The 16399-nt window shown below is 43.5% G+C and overlaps 1 protein-coding gene across 6 annotated transcripts in view; it reads left to right on the forward strand.

Moving 5' to 3' along the window:
* Positions 1-16399, forward strand: part of kif13a (kinesin family member 13A) — an 80117-nt gene continuing 63718 nt past the window's right edge. For all 6 annotated transcript variants that reach the window (XM_057834039.1, XM_057834043.1, XM_057834041.1 and 3 more), the window contains exons 1-2: positions 1-369; positions 526-616. In XM_057834039.1, the coding sequence (XP_057690022.1) occupies positions 315-369; positions 526-616 (146 nt within the window). In that variant the 5' untranslated portion in view covers positions 1-314. The remainder of the gene's footprint in view (positions 370-525; positions 617-16399) is intronic.

The following is a 16399-nucleotide window of genomic DNA, read 5'->3' on the forward strand; positions in this document are numbered from 1 at the left end:
CAGCCTGCCAGAGGAGAGCAGAGCAGAGCAGAGCAGAGCAAAGCAGTCAAGCTCCCGGACGGTCCGTGGAGGAAGATGGCGGTGGGGATGCTGTCTGGAAGCGGAGTCGAATTTTGGATTTGCACGTAAAAACCACAGCCTGGTGGATACAAAGGACAACCATGGAAGCCTTCCCGACGTTTCTTCTGGACACGCGGACGCTTTTGGGGCTGTTTTAGCCACAATTTGTCGCCTTTTGCCTCGGCACGAATCCCGGTTTGTTGTCCGGAGACTTTCCCCGCTAAGGAGCCCAGACAGGCGAAAAGTAGACAAAAATGTCGGATACTAAGGTCAAAGTTGCAGTGAGAGTTCGCCCCATGAACCGTAGAGGTAGGTTTTCTCAAATTGGTTATGTATGCTGTTTAATTCCCTAATTTTTCATCCCATCGTTTCCAACGCGTCACTTGTGAAGTTTTAACGGAATCAAAGTCGTATTTCACACCCCCGCCGTCTGCTTTGTTTTGCTAAACAAACGTCCTGGTGCAGAAATTGAGCTGAATACAAAATGCGTGGTGGATATGGAGGACAACCAGACGGTTCTGCACGCGCCACCTTCCAATGCAAAAGGAGACAACAGGTAAAAAAAAAAAAAACTCCCACTATTCCTGACTAGTGTTTATGTGACATCACTCCAACTCGATTTTGTCTTCATTGTGTGGGCCATCCTACAAAATGTTTACTTAAATAGTTTGGTTTGCGTGCTCGGGGGGTGTCTTACAGTATTTGGAACACCCAAGGGGGGCTCCGGAGGTGTTATGTAAACGTCTGACCACAAGTGCAAGTGCACAAATAATTTTAGCACAGCTTTATTGTTGTGCAGTATGCCAAAGCATAACATTCGCATGGTACTCATGTGTTGCCATAACATCAGGGCAAAACATCGGACTAGTGGTTATCGTGTCTGCCTCAAAGTTCTGGGGTTCAGGGTCTGATTCCTGGCCTGCATACAATTTGCATAAAATACCTGTAAACATGAGCATGTAGTAATTGTCACGTTTAAGAACGGCAACTTCGATCCCCACTATCACAATGTTGTAATTTTAATTAAGAGACCCCTTTATATTGGTTGTTGTGTACACTTTTCTAAGGGCCTACACAGCGGACTAAAATTTGGTGCACCCGGCTCTCAATTTTGAGGTCCAGGGTTCCACTCTTGACTGCGATGTAAAGTTTGCATGGTCATCCCAAGCTTGTGCCGTCTTTCCTTTATTACTCCAGCTTCCTCCCTAAACATGGATGTTTGGTTAAATTTAGATCCAAAATTGTCCAGGTATGAAAGTGAGTGTGAATAGTTTTTTTTTTCTATATTGTGACCGGTCCATGGTGCATCCCATCTCTCAATCAGCTAGGATGAGGACTAGCTCCCCTCTGACACTAATAATAGAATGCTCCATAAAAATATAAGTCAACAAATGGCATTACCCCTTAATAGGACAAGTGACTACTTTTAGTACCGTAATTTTCGGACTATAAGCCGCCACTTTTTTCCCTCACTTTGAATCCTACGGCTTATCGTCCAGTGCTGCTTATTTGTGATTTATTTAAGTTAATAGGTAACATTTTATTTGACAGCGGCATCATAGGACTGATCCTAAGACCGTCATAATTAAGACATGACACTATCATAAGCATTACTGAATGCAGATGCCATTAAGTGTCATCCGGTAAATTATGTCACTAACTCCAGTTATGTCCCGCTCGGATCTTTTACATCCATTCAAAAGTGAGATAATTTTCCGGATAACCCTTAATGACATGTCAAAGTATTAATTAATGCTCATAACAATGTCATGTCATAATTATCATTGTGTAATTACAGTCTTATGGCGCCAGTGTCAAATAAAGTGTTACCAAATACCATAACTAGCAATTAATGAAACAAGTTGAAGAGTAACTCAAGAAATAATTAGCACAGAAAATGAATTTGGATCTTTTTTTACATCTGTAGCACTGCAATGCATGCTAGGAGGCATGTTGGACAACAACAGTGTTGACACCAAGTGGCAACACAAGTTGACTTGTCTCCAACAAGGGAGCATTGATGGCCAAATGAGGCTTCTTGAAGCAACTGGTTTAAATCTTAATGGTGGTTCATTTGGTCTTATGACAGTCATATGACGCTGCTGTCAAATAAAGTGTTACCATTTAATATCTTTTGGTGTAAATATCCCATAATACAGTTAGGACAGCTGCGGCTTGTAGTCCGTTCAGGCTTATCTATGAACAAATGCTGTTTTCGTGTCAAATTTGGTGGGTAGCGGCTTATAGTCAAGTGCGCCTTATAGTCAGAAAATTACGGTAATTAAAAAAACAAAAAAAAAACAACCTTAATTCCATAATGATCTTGTGTCCACATGCATACCTGGACATCACATTTTGGGTCACGTAGGCCATATTATTAACATTTGTTAATTCAAATTTTGTCCACGTGACTCAAAATCCAATGTCTACATATCATATGTGATAAGCCAGGTCTCAATTATAATTTTGTTCTTATTTTGTTTTTTATTACTATGAAACATGATTGTATTTTACATTCTTTGTTATTTTTATTATGTTTTTAATAAATACATTGAAATACAAATTGATTAAATGCTAATGATAAGAAAAAGAATTACGGAATGAAAATGAATGAAAAAACAGAAATACGTTCTGGTTATGGCCCCCAAGAGCACTCTAAAGTTGATTTTTGTTTGTTTCTTTGTTTGTTTCCTTAATATTTAACCCATTGCCCGCCTTTGGCAACGATAGACGTCTAATTCATTTAAACTGAGAGGACTGGCTGTGGATGCTCTTGTTTTAATGTCGTTGACAATGCCAGATATCCATTGTATTTTGACTGTTTGCTGAAAACTATCCCAGTCAAAATAGATTGGACATCTAAGGTAAAGTAGTTGCTAAGGGAAAGGCACGTCACTCATATGTGTGCAACTCGATATGTTGTCTCATTGATGTAAAGTTTCTACTTACCAATTCCCATTAGCTCAGCATACCAATTGTGATTCGTTCGAACGTAGCCGATGAATGTCTCGAGGTTTTGTCGCTGAGATAATTTAAGATAAACGTATCGGCTACCAGGACGTCTTTCCACGTGAGAGCAGAGGGCGGGCACTTAAAGTGAGGAATGGAGGTTGTAAAATATTATGGATCACACTCAGACTGAATGTTGTAATTGTGACATTATCATAATGCTGCTCAAGATGTGTGAGAGGGTAAAAATACATATTTATATGTACAGTATGTATATGGCGGAAAACAGACAAGACTGAAAAATCAGTTTCTGCTCTCGCTCTCCTCTTTAAAATAAAATGCTGTATTTTAAGCCAAAACAACTGTTGTGTTTGATAGAACAATATGTCTATATGCTGCCATAGCAGATTCATGGCGCATTAAGCGCCAGAACTATTTTCAATTTGTCCATTTTACCCTGGAAACCCCCGTTTACAGACGTTGTGCAACCGCTTTTGTTTCAAACCAGCTGCAAAAAGAAGGTAAGTAAATATATTTATTATTCAAAATGTCATTTTTTTAAATGCCTGCCTGTTCAGAAAATTTCTTCCCCCTGAAAATTGAGATTTTAAGCTTTTCAATGATGATGACGCATGCATATAGGACAGTTTTGAAATTTGGCAAAAATTGGGGGTCTCAGAGCGGAACTTCAAGTCACCTGAGTGTTTTCCGCCATACATGATGTACTGTATATATATATCAGATATAGGCATATACATACTGTATGTTGATATATTTTTTTCATGTTATGTTGCCTAGTTATTGATTATGAGTTTCTCGAGAATAGATGATTTACAAGGCATGTTTGCATGCTCAATAATTTCTTTGCGTTTATTACTTATTGTACAGTGGTACCTCGACATACGATTGCTTCGACACACGATCTTTTCGACATCCGCCATTTGAATCTACATCCGACGACATGCTCGAAATATCACGATTTATTACAGCGCCGCAGTTTCTTTGTTTTTCCGCAAGATGGGCGCACGGCTGATTTTCTTGTGAGAGAAATCAACATAGGTTCCAAGAATTTTAGTGCAAGTGGTGAAAAAAGGGAACTGATGACGCTTTGCTTTGAAATGAAGATGGAAATGAAAAAAAAATACGAGCGTGATGTGCATGTCCGTGAACTGGCTCGCTAATACCGCTGCGGAATGTCTACGATCTCGACGGTCCTCCTCCGACCTCCGTTCACCAGTTTTTATAAATTAACGTGACAATTGTTAATTTTATAACATTGCCAAAGAAATCTCCAGCTTCGTCAGGTTTTTATCATTTCTTTCAGAACTTGCGCAACGCAACACGCCTACTGTCCGCTGCAGCTAACGCAAACAACAGAAGATGAAAAGTAAAAACTCCAATGCATCTCTCTCTCACGTCAGCCTCGCGGGCCATTTCGACTTACAAACAATGTCCTGGAATGAATTAACTTTGTATGTAGAGGTACCACTGTATTGCTAATTATGACGCGACAGTAGTAGTATTAAGTGGTGGATTAACTTGGGTCCTCATAGAAGGCTCCGGTACCAAATGCACACTCTGCCTCTGCTGAACTGTAAAAAAAATGTATTCTGTATAAAACTAATGTTTTTAGTAATATTACTAAAATGTAAAATATCACCTTTAATGTTAATGTGTTAAAAAACACACACCCTACGCCTTACTCATTTATTGAAGTTATGACTTTCACAAATTCAAAAGATGAGTAAGGCATAGAGTGCCTATTTTGAAAATTCTTTATCATTTAAAAGTTGGTGGCGAGCAGCTATAGACCAAATTGGGTCTTTCCAGAGGCAAGAAACTCACCAACCAACAATTTGCACTTGGCAGCAGTCATGATCCAAAATCATATTTGGATGCAATTGTTGAGGGTTGAGACCAAGTTTGTATTTGTTTCCATGTTGTATTCCGATGGTATGTTGGTTATGTAAGAATTCCTGATGTGTTTACATGGAAGTTTTCACTTCAACTGGATGGTTACTGTCATCCCTATTGCTTGTGAGTTCATCATATTTGAAATGCACATATGTAATAACTTTGGTCATTTGGCAGTTTTAGGTGTGGTGTCGAATGTGATACATTATATTCTGTTATGTCCAGCCACGCTGCATGTATTATGCCTTGACGCATAGTACTGTTGCTGCTGGTGATTTGGCTCCATGTGTTTAGACTGCAGCGGTTTTGCGAAAGCATATAATTTTAGTGGTGGAGTTGCAAGAGGCTTTTTCTCCTTTCGCAGCCGTGTTTTGATGACACCTGTTGCAGTATGCAGGCGAAGTGTCAGATTTAGTAGGTATTTAAGTGGCAAATTTGGCTGCAGGGAACAAAGTCATGGGAACCTTTCCTCTCACACGAGAGAGATATTAAGCCTGTTTTGTGTATTTAAAAATATAGAAATAGGTTTGGGACGCAAATGATCTCACAACACATAAATAGTTAGAAATGTTTTCCTCATCAAGACCACACAACAGGCAAATGTGGGTCGCCTGAGAATTTGAAGGCACATTAGGGATTTACTTTGATGATTGAAACTCATTCTTTGCACTTCACTGCATTTTACCGACACTCGTGATCCCTAAGCTCCAGACCAAAGCGACACAGCTTGTGAGGGACCTCAGGGTGGCAGGTTAAATTTCCTTAAATTCCTAATAATCTTTCTCAGCTTTCATCTGCACGTTTTGCTAGCACACACACACCACATTTGGCATGGGAATGCTAGTTTTGTCTTTTGTAGACAATGATTTGGGGGGAGGCTGGGTGGTGATTGAGAGAAACACCTGAGGCTGCTGTCTAGGAAAGGAGATGAGTGGTGAGGCATCATGACAAGGAATTGCCCCTCAAGAAAGGGGCCCGTATTACATTTTGTCATGTTCCGACAGGCCTGGCGACACAACTGAATACAAATGGTAATGTCACCACTAGCTAGTTTTAGCTATTTCAAACACTTAATGTAACAACGTTGCAAGATTTCACAGAAATAACAGTTTGTCAATTTGGATATGGCTGGCCTGAGTAAAATTTACCAATAATTTTGAAGTGCCTATGACAGCAAAAAGCATGTTTATTTCATATTTCACGCGGTATTTTATGCTCCTGAATGAAATGGACCGCTTGGATGTGTGTGGAAGATGGCCTGCGGATTCAGTTGATTTTGCTGATTAATTCGTTTCTTTTTCACATCACGCCAGCCAAATGTGCTGCAGGTTTTTGTTGCTGCACCAGGGAGAGGCATGTGAGCCTTTTTGGGTTTCAAAAAGTTCCCGTTGACCGTGGAGATTGGCCAAAACAAGTCCGACAACTGTGGGACCATTGGACTTGCGAGGAAGTGAGTAAAGTACGTGTTTTGTATTATGTCAAATACTTGGATCATGGGACACTTTTTAATAAGGAGGTGGCTTGCATTTTCTGGCTGACAATGCTCCTTGTTGACCGGCGGCTTGTCGCACACCCCTTTCGGTCCGACAGAGCGCTATACTTGGCTTATGCTCGTGCAGCTCCCCGCTCTCGTCTGCAGTTCTCCATATCGTCCAGACTTCCAGTCCCCTTTGCCCTCTTAGTGTGCCCGGCAATAGACCACTATCCTTGGGTTGGGCTCGGGCAGCCACGCGCTCTTCCGACGTCGGTCGGTTTGCCCAGCGGTCATTCTCCAGCTTCTTCCCTGGCAACGAGCACTTATGCCCGCAGCAGGTGGACGACAAGCCCAAACTTGCTCGCCGCCAGAGGCTGGCCGATCGGTGAAGCTGTCACCCTCGTCGTCGTGTGTGACAAGATTTGGGCTAGTTTTGTGCTATTTTTCGTTTTCAAAAGGCGAAAAAGACTGGTACAGCCGCTCTGCGGTCATTCTCCAGCTGCTTCCCTGGCAACGAGCACTCCTGCTCGCGGGGAACGACGGGTTGTAACTTGCTCGCAGCCGTGGGGTTGGCAGATCGGTGAAGAGAATCAACCCCGCAGCCGTGTGACACTTGATCCGTGGGAGTTTGTGGGAGTTTTCATTTTTCGAAAGGCGAGACTAAGACATGGAAACGCTCCATGGTTCGGGTTAGCATGTCAGCTAACTGTCATGCCTCCTGTTTTGCTTATGCTCTTCTCCGAAGCCGGGACAGGGAAATGACAAAATCCAGATTAACTCCGGTGGCATAAAATACCGTTTGGGAGGTGCAGAAAGTCGACAGTTTTGACCATTATGCAGTTATTTTGCCTTTTCGTACTGAATAAATGCATTTTTAATATTTCATATTGTATTGAGCATTAGACTGTTATTTGTCATGACATTGCCATTTATTTAGCAATTGGGGAAAAATATTTAGATAAAAAGAATATCCTGTAAAAATATTGAAGTAGAGAGATTGAAACAATGACATTTTGCTGTTCACTTCCTCGCATTTTCCTTGTTCTGAATCTTAACCTTCAATGGGCTGAACTCATAATGAACCTTCAAAATACTAAAAAAAAAAAAAACAGTAAATCAATTATTTCGCAACATATCGCCATATCTCGATGGCCTGAAGTTTGAAATAAATACATAAATACTATAAAAGGGAAAAGCTGAAAGGAAAAAAAGAAGAAGATTAACTATCAAACTCTTATTGGCCGTTTTTCATAGGATTCTCCAAATCAATGTGCCAAAATTATTGCAAATTAACTTAAAGACATTTGAAGGATATCTACCTTTCAGTGGCCTTTCTGTTTCTGCTGCTTCTAGTTCATAAAAGGGTAGATGCTGCTGTGGGTAACCCAATGTGGTCTTTTTCATGAAGTGCAATAATTTAAACACATACATAAAGTCTTTACTCTTCATAGTGAACATGCTGTAGTGTACATCATCCCAAACACCCCTTTTCAAAATGACACTGTTGCCTTGTCCGGCGCCTGCTATCAGGAATGTTCCCTTTGTGTTTCTATTATTCAGTCTGTGTCACTAATCAACATTTCCATGTGGTAAGATTGTTCTGAAGTCTGCGAGGCATAATAACACATTTTCAAACATCAAACATGCTATTCAAATAAAGTGACTTGGTAGTCTCTAAAAGGGCTGTTTGTTTAGAGGGTGGCCTATTGTTTACATCTTGACCTGGAATAGAGAAAAGATGGCGTTCTCAGTCTTTGTTGCATCTGTGCCTCATCAGCCTCAGCTGTTACTTCTCATGCAGTGAGAACTGAGCATAGGCTTTTGTGTAGTTTGGGATATTACACAACAATTTCGATTTTTTTTTCTCAAATGAACTTGAATGTCCTTCCAGTTTTTAGCGGTGAGTGAATCAATGTAACATCTATCAAGTTTTCAGTAACATTTGTAATGTGTGTCTCTCGGCCATCCAGTTGCTATTGTTGCCTTTTGTCCGGAGCAGCCGCATGCTGAACCCATTCAAACGCGCGACATCTACAACTAGAAAGGGTCAAAAGAGGTGTGTCCTGGTGGTAAATGTCACTCGATTTCCCTTGAGAGGAGAATCACACCGAAATAAGCCAATTGATGAACTTACTTCCCTTTGAATCAGTGGCTGTGAAACTGATTTAATGCTTCTGGGGTGGCTCATCATTCAGCATGCATGGCCTGCAGACCCACCTTGTCACGGCGGTGTCACACATGCCTGAGATGGCTCGATTGGCTTCGAACTGCGTCATCTGTTGTACTGTTGGCATGTGCGCAGGAAAATTCCCTAACAGCCGCATACAGGAGCATCCGGCGCATTGCTCCTCATTAGGGCTGTTTTTGACAGTCTGTGCTTGGCTTTCATGTCGAAACTTTGACTCACAAGGCTGGTCGTTTGTCTTGGCTCCATGTTTGCAGGGTGGTTGCTGAGCGACAGCCGTTGCCGAGACACGGAGGAGTTATATTGATGACCATATGAGAAATATTTCACAGCCACCCAAATAGTTACGTAGACATTCATACTGCGTGGTTCCTTAAAGCGCAGTGATGCTGCAGTTACAAAATTTATACACAATTCACAGTTCAAGGTCTTTATTCACATCTGCCTTGCACTGCATTTTAAGAAGACACTTGAGACACTTGAGCAGTGCAGTCTAGGGATGGGCAGTATAATCGAGTTAGGGAATTGTTTAAGAGTTTCATGATGCAATTGTGGGAAAATGGAATACAATAATCATTCTGCAAACAGATTTGTCATCAAACTCATTTTGGTGTGCGGTCCATATTCACCCCAATTTGTTCTCAAGTGAGCCGGACCATTATTTTTCTGGCATAAAAAGCTTTTAGATGAGAACTATTTAGGTAAAGATAAAATTGGGATGTGCAAATAATTTCAGTATACAGAGATCCCTCGCCAATTCACGCTTTGAAATTTGCGGTTTCAATTATTTGCGAAGTTGTAAAAAGTATTCAGGGTTTCCCCTAGGATTTTTTGAAGCTGCGGTGGTGGGCTGCATCGGAGTCGGAGCACCTCACCATGTCGTGCCACGGCAAAATTGCGTCATATCATGACAAATTAAATTTTTTTCCCTTCACATTTTGTTTCCCAAGAAGAACCATAACAAAGATCTATTTGAAATATTTCATTAGCCAGGCTGTTGTCGTAGCTCTCAGCTACGGTACATGTACGTAAAATGCGTAGCTGATTATAGCTACATTACCCTACGTAATAATACTTTTTTTCTCGTAGCAATAGTACTACTTACATCTCATAGTCCTTAATGTACTACATTAACACATCAATACTAGTCCTTCTGTTAATGGACCAACGGCGTAGGTTTGCATAGGGACGTTAGGAACATAACACTAGAAACTTTTCAGGATGCTCAAATTGTCCCCACCAACTTTCAGGCAACCTTATTTGCATTATATAATGAGTTCAGTTATAAGGGTCATTTAGATTGTCTTCACATATTTTGTAAGGATAGAATTGACCCTATCATTATTAAGTGAATTACTTTCATTATGTTCAGACTTACAATGACACCATTTCCCCCCCCTCAAACGCTCGTTTGATTGGCTGATGACTAGTTAAATTCCCTTGTTTTCAGTGTAAATCTACTACAAATAAGTGAAATTATCTGCCAGTGCTTCAAGTAAATTTTACTCAGATTTCTTGAAATAAAAAAACAGCTGTCTGAAAACAATCTTAACACTCTTATTTTAAGCTAAACGTGAGTATATTTATTCTTAAAAAAGCTTTTTTTCGTCAGAAATGTTCTTCTTTCAAGAAGTGATATTGTTCAAAACATTATTTGAAACCATTTTCCCCCTTGATTTTGGCGAAAAATGACCAACCTTTACATGTACGGGCATAATAAGAACAAATGGTAATATTTACCTAAAGTAAATTGAATAATCTGACCCATTCATCTGTTAACTTGTCACGTATTAATGTTTCAGCCATTAATGTTTCATCTTCTTGCATGTGTAATATTTCAGCTAGTAATGTTTCATCTTCTTGCATGTGTAATATTTCAGCTAGTAATGTTTCATCATATTGCTTCACACTCATGCATCACAAAGCCCTTTATTATGTCGCTTCACACTCATGCATCACAAAGTCCTTTATTATGTCATAAAGAATAACTGAGAACACGATATAAGCCTCGAGCAGACAACATCCAGTGTCAGGTCGTCAGCGATCCAACATAGGTCTGCATGTCAACTTGTCATTATCGCTTGACCTGATAGTTTTCCCTTGCCTGTCAACATCAATAAAATCCTGTGTCTGCGATACGCAACTGGGTCCTCCGTCTCGTACATGACCGTACGACCTGACCAGAATGGAACCAGCGTATCAACCCTCTGTTCTGGACCGTCTTCACCAAACAAAAAAGAAGGTCTCCCGGATGTCTGGTGACCTCGCATCGCTAATCCAGATCGGCCACGAACACCAGCAGCAACTCCAGCAACAGCAAGAAAAACTGACTCAGGTGATCCAAACTCTCACCAAACTGGCAACTACATCGCCATCACAATCCCATGATCTGGTTCCAGAAGCCTCGGCTCCGCTGAACCCAGCCTTGGCTATTGACGCTCCCGAGCCCAAGATTGGATACCCCGAACGTTTTAACGGCGACCCAACTCAGGTACGAGCGTTTCTGACAAGCTGCAAAGTCCAATTTTCCCTGCAACCCCGGACCTTTTCAACCGAAGGGGCTAAGGTTGGATACGTCATCACCCACTTGACTGGTCGGGCTCGGCTTTGGGGAACAGCGGAATTTGAGAAACAAACACCAGCTTGTAACAACTTCAATGCCTTTGCCGATGAAATGATCAAGGTGTTCGACCCGGGCTTTGCTAACACTGAGACATCCCGCGCCCTTATGACCATCCGTCAAGGTAGTCAGTCAGTGTCGGAGTAGTCAATTGAATTCCGAACTCTGGTGAGGCAAAGCGATTGGAACATGCAAGCTGTGATCGACGCATTCTATCACAGCCTGGCGGACTACATCAAAGATGAGCTCGTCTCCTATGATTTACCCAGAACCCTTGATGAAGCCATTGCCCTTGTAAACCGCATTGACCGTCGGATTAAGACCCGACGGCGAGAGAGGGGAGGTCGGAACGCACCCGCTGCCTCTCAGCCTGTTCCAGTAGCTGCCTCTCAGCCTGTTCCAGTTGCTACTCCCACTCATTTAAACCAGCCTGTACCCATGGAGATCGGCCGTGCTGCCCTAACTCCTGAAGAGCGCCAGCGACGTTTCACCTCTAACCTGTGTCTGTACTGCGGAGGTGAGGGTCATCGAATCGTAACCTGCCCAGCAAAAGCCAGAGCTCACCAGACGTCGGGGAGATTCGGGTGAGCTCAACGTGTCTTCTGTCTCCCCCCATTCGTAAACCCCTTCTCCAAATTCGCCTCCTGCCGACTGACACCACCCATCACTTGACCGCTCTCATCGACTCTGGAGCAGAGGCCAACATCATGGATGTGGATCTGGCCCAGCAGCTCGGAATTCGGCGTCACCAACTTTCCCCATCCGTTCCTGCACGAGCTCTGGATGGACATCTACTCGGCACAGTGACCCACATCTCAGCCCCGGTGACCATGCTTCTGTCCGGAAACCACCACGAGTCCATTCAGTTCCATCTGCTCCCCTCACCAGGTCAGCCTCTCATCCTTGGGTATCCATGGCTGCGCCAGCACAACCCTAACATAGATTGGGAAACTGGAGTGGTACGAGAATGGGGCAGTAGATGCCACCAGACCTGCCTGAGGGAGGCGATCATACCCACCTACCCTGAATCTGTCAGTCCTGTTAACCCGGAATCCTGCCTAGTTTCCACGCTTACCTGGGACATTGAGGAGCAGGTTAAAGAAGCCATCCGGGATCAGCCTGGCCCCAGCGCCTGCCCCACTGATCGCCTCTTTGTTCCTGATAATCTGAGGTCCCAGGTGATCCAGTGGGGCCACAACTCCCACCTGGCTTGCCACCCTGGGGTCACACGCACCATCCACCTGCTCTCCCAGCGATTCTGGTGGCCATCTTTCAGAACAGATGTCCAAGACTTCGTGAAGGCCTGCCCCACCTGTAGCCAAAACAAGACCACCAGCCGTCCCCCAGCCGGCTTGCTCCAACCCCTGCCAGTTCCCAAACGCCCTTGGTCCCATATATCAATGGACTTTGAAACTGGACTCCCTCCTGCTGAAGGAAACGCTGTCATTCTCACGGTCGTGGACAGGTTCAGCAAGATGGCCCACTTCATCCCGCTGCCAAGATTGCCCACTGCTAAGAAGACGGCACAGGTGGTTATGGAGCAGGTGTTCCGAATTCACGGACTACCGAGGGATGTCGTATCTGACCGGGGTCCGCAGTTTGCATCCTCTTTCTGGAAGGAGTTCTGCCGCCTCCTGGGAGCCACAGCGAGTCTCACGTCAGGCTATCACCCCCAGTCAAACGGCCAGTCGGAAAGGCTCAACCAAGAGCTTGAGACATCCCTCCGCTGCATGGCTTCACGAAACCCCCATTCCTGGACGCAACATCTGCTGTGGGTGGAATACGCTCACAATTCCCTTCCCAGCTCTGCCACCGGCCTGTCTCCCTTTCACACGGTCTTCGGCTATCAACCGCCCCTGTTCGCCAGCCAGGAAGGTGACGCTTCCTGTCCTTCCGCCCAAGCCTGCGTACAGAGATGTCGTCGAATCTGGTCTAGAGCTCGTACCGCTCTTTTAAAGTCTTTTTCTGGTTATGCCATCAGAGCCAACCGACGACGGACCGCAGCCCCTGCTTACCAAGTGGGCCAGAAGGTATGGCTTTCTTCCCAGGATCTGCCACTCCAAGTGGAGTCACGTAAACTGGCACCCAGGTTCGTTGGTCCGTTTCCCATCGAGAAGATCATCAGCCCATCAGCTATCCGACTCAAACTACCCAGGTCTATGAGGGTTCACCCAACCTTCCATGTCTCCAAACTACAGCCAGTCCATGAAAGCCCCTTGGTCCCCAATGCGGCACCACCTCCCCCTCCTCGACTGGTGGAAGGCGGTCCTGTCTACACAGTTCGCTGCCTGCTCAAGTCACGCCTTCGGGGCAGGGGCCTCCAATATCTGGTGGACTGGGAGGGATATGGCCCTGAGGAGAGGATGTGGGTTCCAGCTGGGCGGATTGTAGATCGGACCCTCATATCAGACTTCCACTGCCTCCATCCGGACCAACCGTCCATCCGGCGGGGTCAACCTAGAGCGACTTGCTCTCAGCCCATGCCTGCATCTGACTCTGACTCTGAACCCGAACCTGTGCCATCGGTAGTTGATTCCTCCACTGGCGAAGAGGAGATTGAGCCAATGCCCTCAGAGGATGAGGCCATGGACTCTGATTAGTAGCCCTCGGTGGGCTCAATCCTTGGGACTTCTGGAGCCGTCCCTTGAGAGGGGGGTTCTGTCACGTATTAATGTTTCAGCCATTAATGTTTCATCTTCTTGCATGTGTAATATTTCAGCTAGTAATGTTTCATCTTCTTGCATGTGTAATATTTCAGCTAGTAATGTTTCATCATATTGCTTCACACTCATGCATCACAAAGCCCTTTATTATGTCGCTTCACACTCATGCATCACAAAGTCCTTTATTATGTCATAAAGAATAACTGAGAACACTATATAAGCCTCGAGCAGACAACATCCAGTGTCAGGTCGTCAGCGATCCAACATAGGTCTGCATGTCAACTTGTCATTATCGCTTGACCTGATAGTTTTCCCTTGCCTGTCAACATCAATAAAATCCTGTGTCTGCGATACGCAACTGGGTCCTACGTCTCGTACATGACATAACTAGCCTTTTACACTCAAAACAAGATGGAGAAAATTATCGTATTAAAACGTTCTAAATTTGCAGTGTGAGAGTTAGTACAAGTCAATGCAGATTTATTTTTTGCATTGACCGTTTAGCCTATCAATTAATTAGGTTCATATTGGTGAGAAATTAAGCCCTGATCCCAGTTCACCTAATCAGTTTGGTTTTATTAATGTCCTGTTCCCAGCAAAAAGTGTACATGCAGGTTATGCTGTTATAGCGTCCCACCAATATTGAGACCAATCCTACGTCCTTTTAATGGAGCCATTTCAAGGTGTAGGGGGAAATTCTAATTGTTGTGTAAAGAGTTTTACTAGTTTCGGTGAGAAGGTGAATAGTTGTTTTTTTGTTGTTGCTGTTCGTGAACTACTTTTCCACACAAACGCACATCGAGGTACCATTTAGCTTAGCAAGGAGAGGTATAAGAGACATTTTTTGAGTGTCCCAGAGCTCGTGAAACTTGGGGGTCGGGGGGGGGGGGGCATTTATCATGGTTTCGTCAGCAGTGATTGCATATATTCGTCCGCTGTAAAAGCCCTGCATTTTCTGCTATTGAATGCGTTGTTGACACATTAGCGAGGCGGCACTCTGACGCGCCGCTCGGCGCAAATACATTCAAACTTGCCTTTCCGTCCAAGACGACCGTCCACCGCTCACTTCCGCCAAAAAGTCAGATCCAAAATACAATAATGCCCCGGATGGGAGGAAGAAGGACAGGAGTCTGTATTGGCTTAGCCGCTTTATTGTGGCAACAATAATAAAGAAAAAAAATAATGGCGGGCTTCCGCGACATGGACCGCTATCTCGTTCTCGCTTCCCTCTACGTCTCAGCTCCCCGTCCTATCGTCACTTTTTAAGGTGGCCTCGTATAGTTACGGACATTATAATACACAATCAATAGGTTGCTGCTGAACCCTTCACATTAGGCTGCAGTTAGTTTAAAATGGCCTTAAAAAAAATAAAAAAATAAAACATATCTTTTGCATGGCGTGGCGGCTTTTATTTTGTTGTGGCGGTGCGCCACAATATTGAATATGTAGGGGAAACCCTGGTATTCATAAGAAGAAAAAAAAAATGCAGTTTCATTTTGAGGCGCAAAACAATGTTTCGCAGCAAAACATAATGTCATGACTGAGATGCTTTGTACATACCTACGGGCACTCATCAGAGGTGCGTGATTGGTTGACACATTGACACATGACAAAACCAATAAGCACCTTTGAAGCTGTCCCTACTATGACCGACACAACAAGAACGCCAATAAGTTGCTTTATTGTGTGAGCTGATTGGCTGTAGGTTGCACGATCAGGACCTTCCCTGTAGTGACTGACAAACTAGCCTGCCAGTAATAGTGACTTTATTCCGGGAGCTGATTGGCCGCGCACATCGTATTCCCGCCCATCCTTTTTTATAGTCTTACGTGAGGATTTTAACAACAAAACCTCAACCAAGGCTTATTTTTAGCAGGACTCTTCAGCATTTTTACAAGCTTTGAGAGCACCAAAGCCCACTACAAAACCGACAAAACATGCAGGGGAATTTAAAACATTAAAAAACAACAACAACAAAAAAACCAAAAGCACCTCCCAGTGAAATTTCAACAACTTTTACCTGCAAATGGAGCACCGCCAAACACCTCCATGACCACCGAGGGGACATTTTTACCTGCTTTGACAGCATCCAAAGCCGGCACACAAACCTCCAAAATCTCTAGGGGAATTTTTACTTTTTTTTTTTTACCCCGAAATGAAGCATCATATACCCGCTACATGCTGCTGAGTGGACCGCCACGACATCCAGCAGGTGTGCCAAGCCCCCCCCAGGACAGTAATTACTGTAAATACTCATAATATTAAGATTCTTAAAATATGTCTACTATAGGTATCCATAAAAATGTTAGCTGAACCCTTCATCGGGAGAGTTATTAGGCAATTAAGGCAATTAAGTCACTTACTTTCAGGCACCAACAGATGGATATGGAATCACAAATACTAAAGACTTTCAATTTTTCAATTCAACCTTTTCTGAGCTCAACTGGGCAGCCTTCAACTTGAATTGGGATATTGTATCAATTAGGGCTGGGCGATATGGCCTTAAACATGTATCACGATAAATTGAGCAGATT

Source organism: Corythoichthys intestinalis, chromosome 4, assembly GCF_030265065.1.
Source record: "Corythoichthys intestinalis isolate RoL2023-P3 chromosome 4, ASM3026506v1, whole genome shotgun sequence".
Taxonomy (NCBI): domain Eukaryota; kingdom Metazoa; phylum Chordata; class Actinopteri; order Syngnathiformes; family Syngnathidae; genus Corythoichthys; species Corythoichthys intestinalis.